Source organism: Tetranychus urticae, chromosome 1 (genome assembly GCF_039701765.1).
Source record: "Tetranychus urticae isolate SD_2017Ah chromosome 1, NJAU_TeUrti_SD_1.0, whole genome shotgun sequence".
NCBI lineage: Eukaryota > Metazoa > Arthropoda > Arachnida > Trombidiformes > Tetranychidae > Tetranychus > Tetranychus urticae.
The window spans coordinates 12,861,679-12,877,253 of record NC_142958.1 but is presented as its reverse complement, the minus strand read 5'-3'; the positions used below and the strand labels follow the sequence as shown (position 1 = coordinate 12,877,253).

General features: G+C 35.4%; 3 protein-coding genes and 1 long non-coding RNA gene across 4 annotated transcripts in view; 2 read left to right on the top strand and 2 right to left on the bottom strand.

Moving 5' to 3' along the window:
* The first annotated feature begins 26 nt into the window (after positions 1-26).
* LOC107361137 (mitochondrial inner membrane protein OXA1L) lies at positions 27-2,344 on the top strand. Its single transcript, XM_015927887.3, has 7 exons — positions 27-580; positions 646-762; positions 850-942; positions 1,016-1,101; positions 1,169-1,349; positions 1,438-1,692; positions 1,779-2,344. Exons 1-7 carry the CDS (start codon positions 124-126, stop codon positions 1,880-1,882), a joined length of 1,293 nt encoding a protein of 430 aa, XP_015783373.2. The 5' UTR covers positions 27-123; the 3' UTR covers positions 1,883-2,344.
* Positions 2,345-3,928: 1,584 nt separating this feature from the next.
* LOC149094601 (uncharacterized) lies at positions 3,929-5,047 on the top strand. Its single transcript, XM_089270084.1, has 2 exons — positions 3,929-4,070; positions 4,197-5,047. Coding segments are annotated over exons 1-2 (837 nt in total). The 5' UTR covers positions 3,929-4,069; the 3' UTR covers positions 5,033-5,047.
* Positions 5,048-9,547: 4,500 nt separating this feature from the next.
* LOC112538721 (uncharacterized) lies at positions 9,548-10,898 on the bottom strand. Its single transcript, XR_003082038.2, has 2 exons — positions 10,296-10,898; positions 9,548-10,185 (listed from the first exon to the last, which is right to left on the bottom strand). It is a non-coding gene; the product is annotated as an uncharacterized LOC112538721 (long non-coding RNA).
* Positions 10,899-11,550: 652 nt separating this feature from the next.
* Positions 11,551-15,575, bottom strand: part of LOC107361136 (titin-like) — a 68,502-nt gene continuing 64,477 nt past the window's right edge. The window contains exons 9-12 of the mRNA XM_015927885.3: positions 15,205-15,510; positions 14,328-14,456; positions 12,542-12,584; positions 11,551-12,293 (exon numbers count right to left, since the gene is read on the bottom strand). Of these exons, the coding sequence (XP_015783371.2) occupies positions 11,891-12,293; positions 12,542-12,584; positions 14,328-14,456; positions 15,205-15,510 (881 nt within the window). The 3' untranslated portion in view covers positions 11,551-11,890. The remainder of the gene's footprint in view (positions 12,294-12,541; positions 12,585-14,327; positions 14,457-15,204; positions 15,511-15,575) is intronic.

Sequence of the window (15,575 nt, the reverse complement as noted above, 5' to 3'; positions counted from 1 at the left end):
GTCTCCTTGGTTACATGTAAACAATCTTTCAGCATGTTATTTCTAATCAAGTGTTTAGTTAAATTATAATGATTCGTTTATTGTTTAGCAATTAACTTTTAACGCTATTTTCATTAAAAAACAATGACCTCAACAATTAAATTATCACACCTGATTAGGTGTAAGTTTTCTAAATTAAGATCTGTTCATCGTAACTGTGATAATCCCTTAAATCCGAATCGATGGTATTCACATGTATCCTGGAAATCTTCGCATTTTACAGTTGACCGACGAAAATTGTTGACGTTCTCTAAGAATCAGCAACTCTTGTCTAGTATCGCCTGTTCCTCTAGATCTGTCTCATCCAATCCACCAGTATCAGTTGATGTTGATATAGGACCGTTGAATATTTCAAAAATAGCTGAAGAACTGGAAAAATTGAGTAACGCAGATAAGACTGGAGTTAGTCCTAAAGTTGCTGAGGACAGCGTCTCAGTTACTGATATTGATTTGACTGAATTTACTTCTTTAGTAGAATCTACTATACCAGAAGCACTTTTAACTGCGACTGACGTTGGGTTAACATGGTGGGCTCCAACAAGTTCGTATTTTTGAAAAAAAACTCAATATTTCAACTTATTGATAATTTCCATATCTTTATTATAGATCTTGTTTTCAAATCGTTGATGACATTTCATGAAAATTTACCTTGGTGGGGATCGATTGTGGCACTTACAGTTTGCGTTAGGATGATTCTTTTGCCAGTAATGATAGTAAATATGAGTAAGGCTTTAAGCTCACATTTCAAGGAAATTTGAGTTGATTATATCTTACAATCTTACATGTAATATCAAACTTTTAATTTTACAGGAGCTACAAAAGTTATTACACAAAATATTCGGGTCCTTGAAGAACGTCGCTCTGAATTCCGAGCAGCGGTTGAATCTGGAAATCAACCTATGCGTGAGTTTTTTATTCAATTCTGTTATTTTTTTATCGATAATTAATGCATTTCATTTTTTTATATTTGTTTTAGAAATCAAAACCGCTATCAACTTTGTAGAAACTATGAAAAAAAATCATTTGGGAGTTTTCAAATCTATTGCCCCGATGATAGCAATGGTAAAGTCTAACAAACTATTACTCAACTTAATTTATTAAATCCTAACGATTTTCTTTTAATTTCTAGGGCGTCGTATTTTCTAGTAATTTCTTTGCCATCAGAGGTATGGCAAATTATCCAATTGAATCAATGAAGACTGAAGGACTCTATTGGTTCACGGATTTAACTGTGGCTGACCCGTACTTCGTTTTGCCGGCTTTAACATCATTTACATTATATTTTGTTATGATCAGTGGAAATGAAACTGGTAATTTTCATTATTTATTTCAATTTTTAATACAACATTTAACAAAAATATGATTTATATTACAATTTCACATTGCTCTTTTATTCAGCTCCGGTTGATCCAATGTCAGCTAAATTATTAAAAATTATGCCAGCGGTAGTATGTCCGGTGATTTTTATTGTTGGTGCAAATTTCCCCGCCGCTCTTGGCACTTATTGGCTCGTAAATAATATGATTAGTTTAGGACAAGGGTTCATTCTGCGTAGAACAAAAATCCGTGATTTATTCGGAATTCCAGATACATCAAAAGCTGCCAAAGAAATGTCCCAAAGTGCGCTACAAAATACAGTGGATATGCAAAAAGGTTTGTCCGCATATTGCTCGTTTTTCAATCCATTTCAAACAGTTAATTTTCTAATAATTGTAATTTTTATTTTCTTAATAATACAGATATCCAAGCTGCAACGGAGGTAATTAAACAATTTTACCAAGTCAAAATGGCCGAGAATATTAAACTTAAGGCCGTTAAATTGAAAGAAGACAAAGAGAAGTGAAATAAAAGTGGTTTCGTTCAGTGCATTTTTTAGTCTGTGATCTACGATCGATAAACATTTACTTTTTCGCATATACTTTACCAGGATATCAGCTACTTCAACTTTCGGATTTATTCGATCTTCAAGTACCGTAATCAACTAAATGGACGTATACCAGCCATTAAAAGAGTATCTGATGACTTGGTGGATCAGTTGGAAAATCAACATGAACTTTGCTGTTTACATTTTCGGGCTTAGTTAGCTTTATTATATTTGTAAATAGTAGCCCCATAAGACATCTATTTCATCGTTGAATTAGAATCAGCCCGAAGTAATCAGCTGTTTGACCAGTGTATTTTTTTCTAAATTTTGTTAATTTAATAGTCTGCTCAATAGTTTCGTCAATCAGTCAAATAATTTATTTGTATTATCTGAGGAAAAATATATTCACCTTTGAAATAAAGGTTGAAATAGTTCACCAAACTTCTAAATTGTCTCAATTTTTTCTGCTCGATGTAAGTTTTGTCAGAAATTTTTCTCCTCGATTTGTTTCTTTCACTATTTTGATTATTTTGTCTTCAGTTAACTGTTAGACAGTTATGTTGACAATTAAGTCCCACGAGAATCAATTCTCAGCACCGCGAATGATCAAAGTTGAATAAAAAAAAAGCCTCCAAGATCCTATAGACCTAATTTCTGGTAATGATAATTTTGTGACAAGATTACTGAACTTTTTTTACTTTTTTTGTTTAACATTGAGCATCTTGTTGATTATCTTCTCATCTTATTTCCTTGTTTATCCTTTTTTTTTTCTTTTCTTTCTCTTTCTATATTGTATTGATTGGTTCCATTTGAAGTTTACACAAGACTCACTGTTAACATCATCATCATTCCCAGAAAGACAAGGCAAAACTACAACATAACCATCAAAATGACGACAATTTAGGCTACCAATAAATGGTTAACACGATGACAGAAGGAGCAAGCAAATCAGTTACTTAATTGGTGATCAGGATAAGCTGAAGAACCTTTCAAATATTTGATCGCTCACTTCTCAATAACTTTCATCATTTGTAAGTAAATGAGAAACTCTTGTCAATAGTGTGAACCTTTATTTATTATCCATTTCTGTCCAATTATCAAACATTTAGGTTCCTTTATGATGTCATAAACAACAACCTTCCAAGGATCGAGAGCAATTAGTTTACAATTAAAGTGAATTTAAACAAAATACAAAAGGATATGCAAGAATGTAAATTGGATTATTGATCAACAAGTTGAAAGATCAAAGAAAGACTCAAACAATAGCAATTTAACCGATTGTCAAAGGCAAATAATTGGTTGGAAATTTGCCTAAATTTGATTCAATTGTTCCCACCAATGGATGGATTCAACTCAATGTTAAAACTGATTCTTCATTACAAGTGATCAAGGAAAGATGATTTTCATTTAAACTCTTCATAAGACGTGAAAAGAGGAAGATATATTTGTTGATCCTGATTGTTACGATAAATTAACAACAAATATAGATGATGAAGGAAACATATAAACTCAATCAACTTACGTTTTGAGAAGAAAGAAGGCAAAAGGAGAAAACCAAAAATCATTTAAGCTTGTTTACTAATCTAAATGAGAAATGGAGAGCAAAAAGAAGACAATAAGACGAAAAATACAGAGGAAGGTGATAAAAAAAAGAAATGTATCAAGAGAAAGATTTTCATCATTCTTTTGTGATGATGATTAACTTCAATAAAACAAACCAAGCACAAAAACTTAAAACATATGTTCCTCTCTCTCTTTCAACCTTCGCCACTAGGGCTTTTTCAATATAACTCAATGCATTACAATTGTATCTTTCCAATCAAAAGCAGGTAACCCTAGCGGTAAATGTAAACGTGAAATATTATACTTTTAACTACGCACATTTCAACCATTGTATTTATATGTTTATTATGATTATTTTTTATACTGAATTTAACTAAACCATTTGTACCCTGATATTCCTATGTCCCATGAGAGACATATATACTCCGAACTTTTCTCTAACATTATCAATAAAGTTTGACTTAAACTTCCAACTTTGCCTCTTCACTCCCTTGTGCTGCCCTCTCTCCTTCTTACTCTTCACTTGAGACCGAAAGGTCTTAGAATAGTAAGATCCCTCCCCTTTCTCTCTTACTTTTCACTTTTGGTTCATCTCCATAGAAAAGTAAGTTCAATCTTCCTCTTTTGACTGTTAGTAGTTGTGAACGGTCACATTTGGCGCAGTCGACAGGATATCTTCTCCTGTTTTCACCCGAACTAATCTCTTGTTCTTCTCCCCCCTATTCTTTAGTGGATTTCCTCTCTTTCGAGCCGGATTACGATCCCGAATCCGTCGATTCTCCCGCTTGCTCGCCTGGACATTGGTTTGGTAGCGACATCTGTGGTCCTGATTCTGAACCAACCCCTGCTGGACCTATTAGTAAGCCCTTGGTAGTCTTTGGTGGTGGTTTGAAGCTGAATACGCCCCCTGGTGGTACATTCCGACCCTCAGCTGCCCCTTTTCGCCCTTCCCCTTCATCCAGCCGTCCTCTTGGCCCCTCTATCAGCCGCCCCTTCCAGCCTAATCGTCCTTTGGTGGAACAGAACCCTCCGAAGCCAGTTGATCGACCCAGCTTCCTCCGTCCTTTGGTAACTCCTGAAGTTCAAGCTGTTGAAACTCCCGCTGGTCCTTCTGCTCCATCTATTGGCCCTGTTAAACCTGGTAAAGCCAAGAATAAGAAACGAAGGGAAGAAAGGAAACTCTACCTTCAGAAGCAGCGTTTGGAAGCTGAACTATCTGGAACTGTCTGCTTGGCTTACGAAGCTCATCTCCAGAAGAAGCAGAGAAAGACTGAAGAAAGAGCCGCTAAATTCTTCAAGCAAGGTATTCAGAAAGCTGCTGAAGCTTCACGATTAGAAGAGCAACTTGCTCAAAGCAAACTCAGCTTCTCATCTACAGCTGAATTCAACGCCATCAAAGCTAATCTTCCCGCTCGACAAGAATCTCGTCAACTCCTTAACAGAGCTGCTTCAACTGCTACTTACGCTCTCCACTTTGACTCTGTTAATCGTTCCTTTGCCCCAAACATTGTACCTCAATCTGCAACACCAGTTGAGCACCTCCACAAATTAGTTTTTAAACAATAAAAGTGTTTGAATTAATATAGTTTTATTTCCTTTCATAATGGCAAATGATCTTAATGATACTAACCTCTCTGATCAAATACCAACAGATCCAAATGCCCAAGGAGACAACCTCGACTCGAACCCAATCACAAATCCAAATCAACCAGCCCATCCACCCTTGGGTAACCAACCAAATGGTCGTCTTCCAACATTAATCCGTAATCCATACCTCCCGCCTACACCAACAGTTCGATTCCAAGACCAAAATAGGAACCGCTTATCCACTACATCACAACTAGACACGACTATCGACCAACCAACGCAGTACATAACCTTACCACAGAAGAAGGTTCTCAAATGTTATACTGGCGAACCATCTGGCATCCGCATCCAAGCTTGGTTAGTCCTGTACGAAAGACATATCAACACCAACGATCCATACACCCTTATAAGAGACTTAGTCTACAGCCTAGACAAAGAAGCTCTAAGTTGGTATGCCGAGGAAATCGCATCTGAAGAGCATGTTGATTGGAACGCTGTCAAATCTTTAATGATCACTCGCTTCGGTTCTGAATTCAAGGACCCACTTCTCGAAGCTCAACGTATCCGTCTTGAGCGTACAGAGACAGTGACGGAGTATTATCGCCGTAAGATAAAACTCCTTCGTGAAGCAAAATTGGCTGAACATCAAGTCATCTCTCAACTAACTTCTGGTTTACCCTTTGCTTGGACTCTTCATATGAGTTCTGGACGCCCTCGTACACTCTCTGATTGGCTCGAAATAGCCACTGAAACCGAAATGCGTTACAAACAAAAGGAAAAATTCCTAACAAAGCAACAACCAAAGAAACCCGCTGCTAAAACATTGGTCGCCACACCTCCACATAACAATAGCCGCCCTCGTCAATCTGCTGAACGCCGTCCTCCAGTCTGTAGGTACTGTGAAAGAATTGGTAAAAAGGAAAACCATTGGCATCGTGAATGTCCTAATCGTTCTCAAACCAGTCAACCTCGACCATCGACCCACACTGCCGAGGAAGAACTCCATCCAGATGACCACGGAGACGTATGTTTCGCTAAAAACATATCTCCAATACTGAAATTCATCGATATTCCACTAACAATCGAAGGTATTTCCGTCGAAGCCTTCATTGACACCGGTAGTACCATCAGCATAATGAGTCTAAAGACATGTAAACGACTCAACCTTCCCATCAACAATAAACAACAAATAACCATCAACCAGTTAGAAGGTTCAACCAAGAGTGTTGGATACACTCTCGCCTCAACTACCATCCATAAAACAACCAAGACGATCAAGTATCACATCATCTCCAACTTCCGCTATCCAATCTTAATCGGTCTCAACACCAGTATCGAATTCGGTCTTCACCTTAACCTAGAAGATAAGACTGTCAGCATTCGATCTCCAGAGACTCAAGAATTAGTAACCCTGTTAGGAGAAACACATGAGAAAGATCAACTTGCCGCTCTCATCGAAAAACATAAATCTGCCTTCGCCCAAAATGAAACAGACATTGGCCGCATCACCGTTGCCAAACATCGGATTACCACTATTAACCATCCTCCAATTCAACTTAGGGCCTATCGTCGTCCTCAAGCCGAACTTGATGAAATAAGTCGTCAAGTTAAAGAATACAAAGAAAAAGGATTGGTTCGTGATAGTGAAAGTCCTTGGGCCTTCCCAGTCACATGTGTACCAAAGAAAGGTGGTGGTACACGACTCTGCATAGATTTCCGTCGTCTCAATGCCCTCACCATAGATGACAAGATGCCGCTGCCACGGATCAATGATGTCATTGATCGTCTTCAAGGCAGTAAGTACTTCTCGACACTTGACGTCAAATGGGGATATTGGCATATTGAGATGGACCCAGAAAGCATCGAGAAAACTGCTTTCGTAACTCATGAAGGACACTATGAATGGCTCGTCATGCCATTTGGTCTTAAAAACGCCCCAGCAACTTTTCAAAGAATTCTACAAAGAGTACTTGGTTCTTTACTCTACAACGGCGCAATAAATTACTTAGACGACATCATCATTTACAGCAAAACCTTCTCTGAACATCTTCAACTCTTAGAGAAGATCTTCACCCTTTGCAAGGACAACAACATCAAACTAAAGCTGTCTAAATGCGACTTCGCGCAAAATGAAGTTGACTATCTTGGATACATCATCAGTGAAGAAGGAGTTAGACCATCCAAACAAAAGGTCAAAGCTGTTGAACATTTCCCTGTTCCAAGTAATGTCAAGGAAGTTCGTCAATTCTTAGGACTTGCAAACTATTACCGCCGCTTCATAGACAAGTTCTCAACCATCTCTAAACCATTAACCAGGCTCCTCTGTAAAAACATCGCTTTCCACTGGAAAGATGAACATCAAACCGCTTTTCAAATCCTCAAGAACAAGTTAATCAATGAACCAGTTCTCGCTATTTACAACAAAGATGAACCGTGTACCCTTTACACTGACGCTTCAAAGATTGGTATTGGAGCTACGCTAGTTCAAACCGATAAACATGGTCTTGAACATCCAATTGCTTATTTTTCCAAAGCACTTAATGAACACCAAGGCAACTATACCGCATTCGAACTTGAATGCCTCGCAGTTGTAGAAGCTGTTGATCACTTCGAAGCTTATCTAAGCCTCCCATTCAAAGTCATCACCGATCATAGTGCATTGAAATGGCTCCTCACGCTCAAGAAACCCAAAGGAAGACTCTATCGCTGGAGTATCAAGCTCTCTACTCGATCCTATGAGCTATTTCATCGAGCTGGCGTCTCTCAACAACACGTTGATGCCTTGTCAAGAGCCCCAGTTACTTTCCTCATCGATGCTGATGAAATCAAACAACATCAAGCCACCACTGACTTTTCTCATATCCAACAATCTTTCAAAGTGGATGGCATCGTCACCGTGAAAACTCGTGGTTCCACTCGAGCAATCATTCCACCAACACTCCGTAATAAAGTCTTGCAGCATTTTCACGACGATTACAGTCACCCTGGGAAAAACAAGACTGTAAAACTTATTACTCGTTTCTATTGGTGGCCTCATATGATCTCAGACATCAAAGCTTATGTCGATTCATGCCGTTCATGCCAGCTTGTCAAGCAAACCCATCGTCCAAGTATTGGTCAAATGATCCTCCCTTCAGTTGATCTCGAACCTGGTGATCTCGTCGGCCTCGATACTATAGTCATGGGACCTGCAGCTGGTAGTACTCGACATAAGTACATTCAAGTCTTCATAGACCACTTTTCACGTTATGTTTGGGCCTTTCCCACAACCACCAACACATCAGCATCAGTAGTAACCCTCCTAGACAAACTTATTCAATCTGGTATTCGCATCAAAGCTATTCTAACTGACTGTCACAAGAACTTCCAAAGTACAGTCTTGAAACAAGCTTTCAAACGCCACAACATAAAGCATATCTTTAGTACTCCATATCATCCACAAACCAACGGTATTGTCGAACGTATCAATGGAACTTTGATGGTCAAAGTAAGAGCTGCTTTACAAGATCATCCTCATCGTAAATGGACAACGCTCTTACCAAAGATTGTCACAGATTACAACAACACTCCACACGATATCACTGGTTATGCTCCTGCATATCTCTTCTTTGGAACTGATCCAACTCCGACTTTCTCCGGTCAAACCAACAATCTCCAGGAAGCACGAGAATTAGCCCGGACCAGGACACGTACGGAACAAGAAAGAAGGAAACAAAGACATGACGCTAAACATCCCGTCGCAAACTTTGAGATTGGATCCAAAGTACTCAAGGAAGTACCATTTAACCATCCATCCAAAACTAAAGTCACAGCTAAGTATACAGGTCCATACTATGTCATCAAGAAGATCACGGACGTAACCTACATCATCTCGGAATCACTTTCAGGAACACCAATTCAAGCTCATTCATCCCAGCTCAAGCAGTTTGTTGATAGACAACAAACTCAAATTACAGTGGGCGAATGTGATGATGATTAACTTCAATAAAACAAACCAAGCACAAAAACTTAAAACATATGTTCCTCTCTCTCTTTCAACCTTCGCCACTAGGGCTTTTTCAATATAACTCAATGCATTACAATTGTATCTTTCCAATCAAAAGCAGGTAACCCTAGCGGTAAATGTAAACGTGAAATATTATACTTTTAACTACGCACATTTCAACCATTGTATTTATATGTTTATTATGATTATTTTTTATACTGAATTTAACTAAACCATTTGTACCCTGATATTCCTATGTCCCATGAGAGACATATATACTCCGAACTTTTCTCTAACATTATCAATAAAGTTTGACTTAAACTTCCAACTTTGCCTCTTCACTCCCTTGTGCTGCCCTCTCTCCTTCTTACTCTTCACTTGAGACCGAAAGGTCTTAGAATAGTAAGATCCCTCCCCTTTCTCTCTTACTTTTCACTTTTGGTTCATCTCCATAGAAAAGTAAGTTCAATCTTCCTCTTTTGACTGTTAGTAGTTGTGAACGGTCACACTTTTATTGTCATTGTTTCCATCATCAAGTTCATCATTCTCATCTTATTTTCCCTTCCATCTTCATCAGTGAGCTTCTTCTTCCCTTTATTCAATCTTGAACGCATAATGGTTAAAGTGAAAATTGCTGTTCTGAATTTATTTGCTGATACTTGAATCTTGCTCACTCCTTCTCTCAATCATCCTCTAACAGTTCACTCATCATCATCTTTTTTTTGTTACTTTCATTGGTGGAAGAAGAAAAAAAAACTTTCATTTTCGATCTTTTTTTCCTTGTTTTTAAAGGAATCTTCTTCCTCTTGTTAAATTGAAGAAGAAATAGAAACTGAAAGTTCCTTAAAGTATATCATGTCAATAGATTTGGCTTTTGGTTTTGTCTCTTGAGATTGAGAAAGGCAAAGATGAGAGAGACGTAAAAAGAGGACATGATGAGAAGAAAAAAAAAGATTTCATCTTTACTCAGGACCTTTCCCTTTAAATACCAATGTGAACATTGAACTGAAGCAAGAATTGAAGAAGATTATAAAAGGTGTGAATCAGGAATAAGATGTATTGATGTTGACTGTTATCAATAAAGGTACTTCCATCCATTTCAATTGATTGTCAAATTCAAGGCATGTATATCCGGCCTCACCAATTCCTGTGAAATGAAATACTTCATGTTTTATTGTATTTCTACTCCTTTCGGAACAAAATTTTTCTTTACCATCTCAACTCTAATTTTCCTTCTCATCCAATTCAAGTCCTTACCTTACTAATTTTCCTGCCTTTTCACAGTTAATCCAATTGCATTTTAAATCAAGTCAAGTAAAAGGTTAATCACAATCATATTGCAAAGCAAGTCCATGAATATCTCGACCAATTTCAACATTTCTTATGGACTCAATTTTGGAATAAATAATCAAGCAAAAATCAAGTTCAGGATCCCATACAAGCTCAACTAATTGCTGTAGTTTATCACGAAAATTATCGATGGATTTTTTTATAACTGAAATTGTACATTGAGTAAATGTGATGATTCGCAGCTTCAAATGTTGAAGGAACAAAAAAGGCGATTTTGTAGAAAAAGATAATTTTATCTTTTGTTGGAACAAATGGTTCAAACCTTGGAATGATGGCTGAAGAGGGAAAAAAGTTAACCCATGATGAAGTTGATCCACTGATTTGGTGTAAAAGAGGAACAAAAAATGATTCCCTTGTTCGTTTTAATAGATATAATAACATCATTTTCACTTTTTTTTCTCACCTCACATCAACTCTCATCAAGCCATTTATCATCATCGTCTGTAGGTTAATCTTTCACTTTGATGACACAAAAGAAATTCAAAGAGAAGGTAAAAAAGCTTTAATCCAAAAGAGGTTTGTAGACAAGACTCGAGACATGTGATCTTGAGAGTTCAATCAGACCAGGTTGTAGTGATAATGAACAACAGGCTTAACCGAGAATTGGGTGAAGATAAAGAGGACGCTTAAAAAGCGAACGTGATTTACCTTGAAAACCAATGAATCCATTAAAGGTGAGTGTGTTTCAGTTGCACAAATAAACATGTTGAGAAGACTATAAATAGCAAGTCATGATTAACAATTTCATTTTATTCCAATCATGAAATTATTGAATCCTATTATTGCAACTTTTGAATCCAAAGCATATCCATGTTTTCATCCAAAATGAAATGTTAATGTGATTCCAAGAAATACACTGTCAACATAATCAAATTTTCATCACTAATTGACATTAAAATTAACAACCGAAATAAAAGTCAATGAAAAATCAATCCATTTTCGATGAGACATAAAATAAATTCAGTAAATTAAACATTAAAATAAAAACAATTTAAGAATAAATTTTATCCAATTTCAGTCAACCTCAAATGTTGCCCGATAGATGGCAGTAAATTACTAGAAACAAAAAAACCTTTCAACTTAATTGTCTCAAGTTGAATGTTGATTAATCAAGAGATTTAAAAGATGCCAATTGAGCAAACGAATAAATTGTTTCAATAGATAATCATTTGGTAAACAGATTTTATTAAAATCGTATATTAAATAATCACTTTGATTGTTAAACCCATATTTAAATATAAAAAGAGACTTTTGTCTGAGAAAAGCAATTTTTACAGTTAATTGTTGATAGAAAAGAAACTGAATATTACAAACAATTAAACATTTTGTATAAACATTTTAAAATAAAACTTGTAACAATTCAACATTGAAACACTTTTGGTTAACAATAAATATTACTTTGGTAACAATTTAAATTTTTGAGCTCCAATTTTAAATGTTGATATAAAAAGGTTTGAATGAAAAATATATTAAATTATTTCGTTGGTAAGATTGATTGTTGCTTAAAACCCTGTTGTTGTTAGATGGCAGTGATTACCATAAAAGGTTGTATCGATTGGCGTGTTGGTTGATTGGTTGATTGATTGTTGAACTTGTTGCTGTTGAAGGTGATGATGGTGAGATGGAGCAATGAGATGAGCATGATGTCCAGTTAGTGGATGATGATGGGAATGGTGATGTCGACCGATTAAAGTCTCGTTTGTTTGATCAGACAAGGAATTGCATTCATAAATTTCAGCCTCAACAGTTCCAGTCAAGACTGGGATTGTCATGAAGCCCGATGAATCAATCAACTGAGATGCAATCAAATCTGGACCCCAAATGTCCTCAATACACTCTAATGATCCAGTCAACTGTTTACCATTAGATTCACAGGTATCGACACAATTGGCCGTCGATTCTTGCCTACAAAATGAACCAGAAAAAGCAATTGATTAATGGATGAAACTTTTCTTTTTCGCCCTTTTCTCTATTCTCAACGTTCCAACGATTTGAAAGTTGGAAAAGTGAAAAGTCAAAAATGCAATTGTCGAAATTGTGAAATTGTAAAATTGATTATATTGCATTAATAGATGAATGCGTCGATGATGATAATGATGATGATAACAGAGCAAGATTGATGTTATTCAATGTAATCTTTAACATTAACTTACTTGTTTCCTGAAATCCTTGAGAGATTCATCAAGTTTGATTTATCTTGATAAGTTGTAAAGAAATTGAGGCAAAAGAAGAGAAAAGAAGAAAAAAAGTTTTAATAAAAAGCAAAACTATCAATTAATCATTATAAACAATTTATTTAATTAAATGCAATTCATCAAGAAGAAGAGGAAAAAGATAGAAACAGTCGAAAGTCAAACCAAGTTACAATTCATTTCTGCTAACATTCATTGCTTTTCGTATAATTTTCATAACTTTTTCAGAAACTCAGAAGATTTTTGGAATTTCGTGGTTCAGAAAACGCAAAAAAATATTCAGAACAATCTTGATCCAAGAAAAGCTTTTGAATATTAAACAAACAAAGATTTTCTAGAACTATTGACTAAAGTCAATTTTTTACTTCTGATTTTCTTCGATTTCAGTTCTAACAACTTAAAAGTAAAGTTTTAATGAATTTTATCCGAAATTTTTGGAAATTTGATCGTTCTAAAGGAAAGCGAAATCTTCGATTAAACTTTGTTTCGTCAAAATCATATTGTACTTGAACGCTGTTCGTCTGAATAAGAATTCATTGAAGATTAGAATAGAAATGATTGACTTTAGAAATTCATCTTCCAGATAAAAGTATCAGCACTAAGCGTTCAATGACACTACTTAAACGATTTGATTGAAGGCGAAAACAAAAGAACAAACCAAAAATGTTAATTTTATCTCTTTATTAAATTCCCTTTCCAGATCCATGACTTTACTCATTAAACATTCAACTATCGATTCACAGCGAAACCTGCAATTCTTCATGCAACAAATATTCGAATCTTCAAATTCTAAACTCACAATAGAGTATAAAAAAATGATTTTCCAATGAATACTCAAACTGCAACGAATTTTTAAAATTTCGTTTTCGCTCAAGATCGATGTTTATGTCAAACTTTTACAATAGTTTCCATGATTATCAATAAGAGCAAAATAATTACTTTTACAAACGAATTCTGAGTTTTCAATATTTCTCTTTACCAATTGGAAAATGATAAACAATTAAATGAGGATAAAAGTGATAATAATAACTCCCTGTAAGTTTATCAACATATTTGTTTCGTATTTTATTATTATCGTTACTTTTTATTATTATTATACAATAAAACCATTATTATCATTATTTTATACCATTTATTGTTATTACCATTATCATTGGTTTCCTATTATTATGTCGAGTGAATTGTTTTTATTGACTTTCATTGTTAACGAAGAGACAGAGATGAACATGAAGATAATTATATCAATTATAAATTGCATTTTCCTTTCAACTTTTAATGATAATTAATTGAGATTAAAGTTTAATTAATTATAAGCAGAGGTTTATCGAGATACATATTTCAATATCGTTTCAATGGAAATACAAATTATCAACAAAACCCCTGTTTTCCATGTTCTCTTATAACCATGATAATGATATTGATCCAGATAATCAGTCAACTTTATCATAATTATCTTGACCAACATTTATTCATGAAATGTTTTCAAATGTGTTGACCAAATTATTGATGAAAATTTTAATCAATCTGTTAATTCGTTTGGGATTTAGAGTCAATTGACTCACATTAATCTAAATTTAATTTCACATTTAAAGTTTACTATTTGCACAATCAAACTCGCATCACTCATGAAACTGTCATTTTCACCGTAATAGCTTCGATCAATCAAATTTTCAGTTTTGTCCAAAGTCATTATCATAAAAGGGAATAAAAGTTGGAATAAAAGTTTCAGTGTTAATGGTAAACTTACCTTTACGAGAATCATCGTCACTCCGTATCTTCATTATGAGGATAACAATTATTGCGACGATGATTAAAGTGGTGACAGTTCCCATCAGAAGAAGTACTGAAGTGCTGACAACAGTTTCTTCAAAATAATCTGAAAACGAAACAAGACTTTAGTTAATTGATGTTAATTTGAATTTCGATTAATTGGTTTTAGTGAGATTCATGATAACTTGTCATTTGGTCAGGAAGTTGGTTGATTGACCTAAATATCGTTAGAATGTTGGAAAGGAAACTTGACTTTTAATCGATTGGTTTGGGTTAGCGCACAACGAAGCATGAGGCTAAAGTAATAGTTTTTTAATGTTTTCATAATCAATCGTTAAAACTACTAAAGACTCAAAGTCACTGTGAACAGCTTTGGATTTTGATGAAATTTTGAATTCGATGAATCAATTAAATTGACATTAAGGGAAATGATGCCATTTATTATTTCGACAGGATGAAGCCAAGTTGCAATGAATCTGGTAATGATGCTTTTCGATGGTGAATATTTTATGAACACCAATTGATTGAACTTCACTTATGGAAAGGGCAAAAATCGTACAATATTTAGCTCGAAACAAGATGAACGAAACAAATTCAAAACATATTCCAACTGTTAAATGAATCCCTCAAGTCACAAGTATTGCAAAGAAGTTTTTGCATCAAAATTTAAATCTTAGCCTTTTCTTAATGTTTATAAACGGACAAATTTCGAGAAAAGTCAATTGCTAAACCTTTCCAGGCTTCCATAATAGATGTCTAAATGTCGATTTGATCAGTTTACCAAAATATTTATCCAAAGTGCAAAATGCAAATTCTGTTGGCTTAAGTGTTGTTTATGTAATGATGAAACTCACCTGTTTGCCATCTTTCAGCGACCAAAGTGTTCCCATTGATAGTCACAATTGGACTTCGTCCTCTATTGTTGGAAGCATAAGTTACTAGATGAAACAAGTTGCCTGCAGGAAGCGCATTAGCGATGAAGAACGGATATTCCGATGAGGTTAGATTGTTGATAAGGCGTTTCTTTCCACTTGCATTGATATAAACTTCAAGATGAAAGGTTTGCTCAAGTCCACCACTGTAACCCGGATTACATTCAATGGTCAATGTGTGTGCAGTTATATTGGTCAACGTGCAGTTTTCCGGTGAATCGGGAGGACCTAGAGATAACCAAAGTACTCATTAAAACCCATTTTATTCGTTAACCAGTTCACAACATTTCCAC

Bases quoted from the DNA above. Each gene is read 5' to 3' on its own strand.
- LOC107361137 (XM_015927887.3), top strand. From the start codon at position 124: ATGACCTCAACAATTAAATTATCACACCTGATTAGGTGTAAGTTTTCT. The intron at 1,102-1,168 runs GTAAAGTCTAAC...TTTAATTTCTAG, and splicing joins TTGCCCCGATGATAGCAATG to GGCGTCGTATTTTCTAGTAA. The intron at 1,693-1,778 runs GTTTGTCCGCAT...TTAATAATACAG, and splicing joins TACAGTGGATATGCAAAAAG to ATATCCAAGCTGCAACGGAG.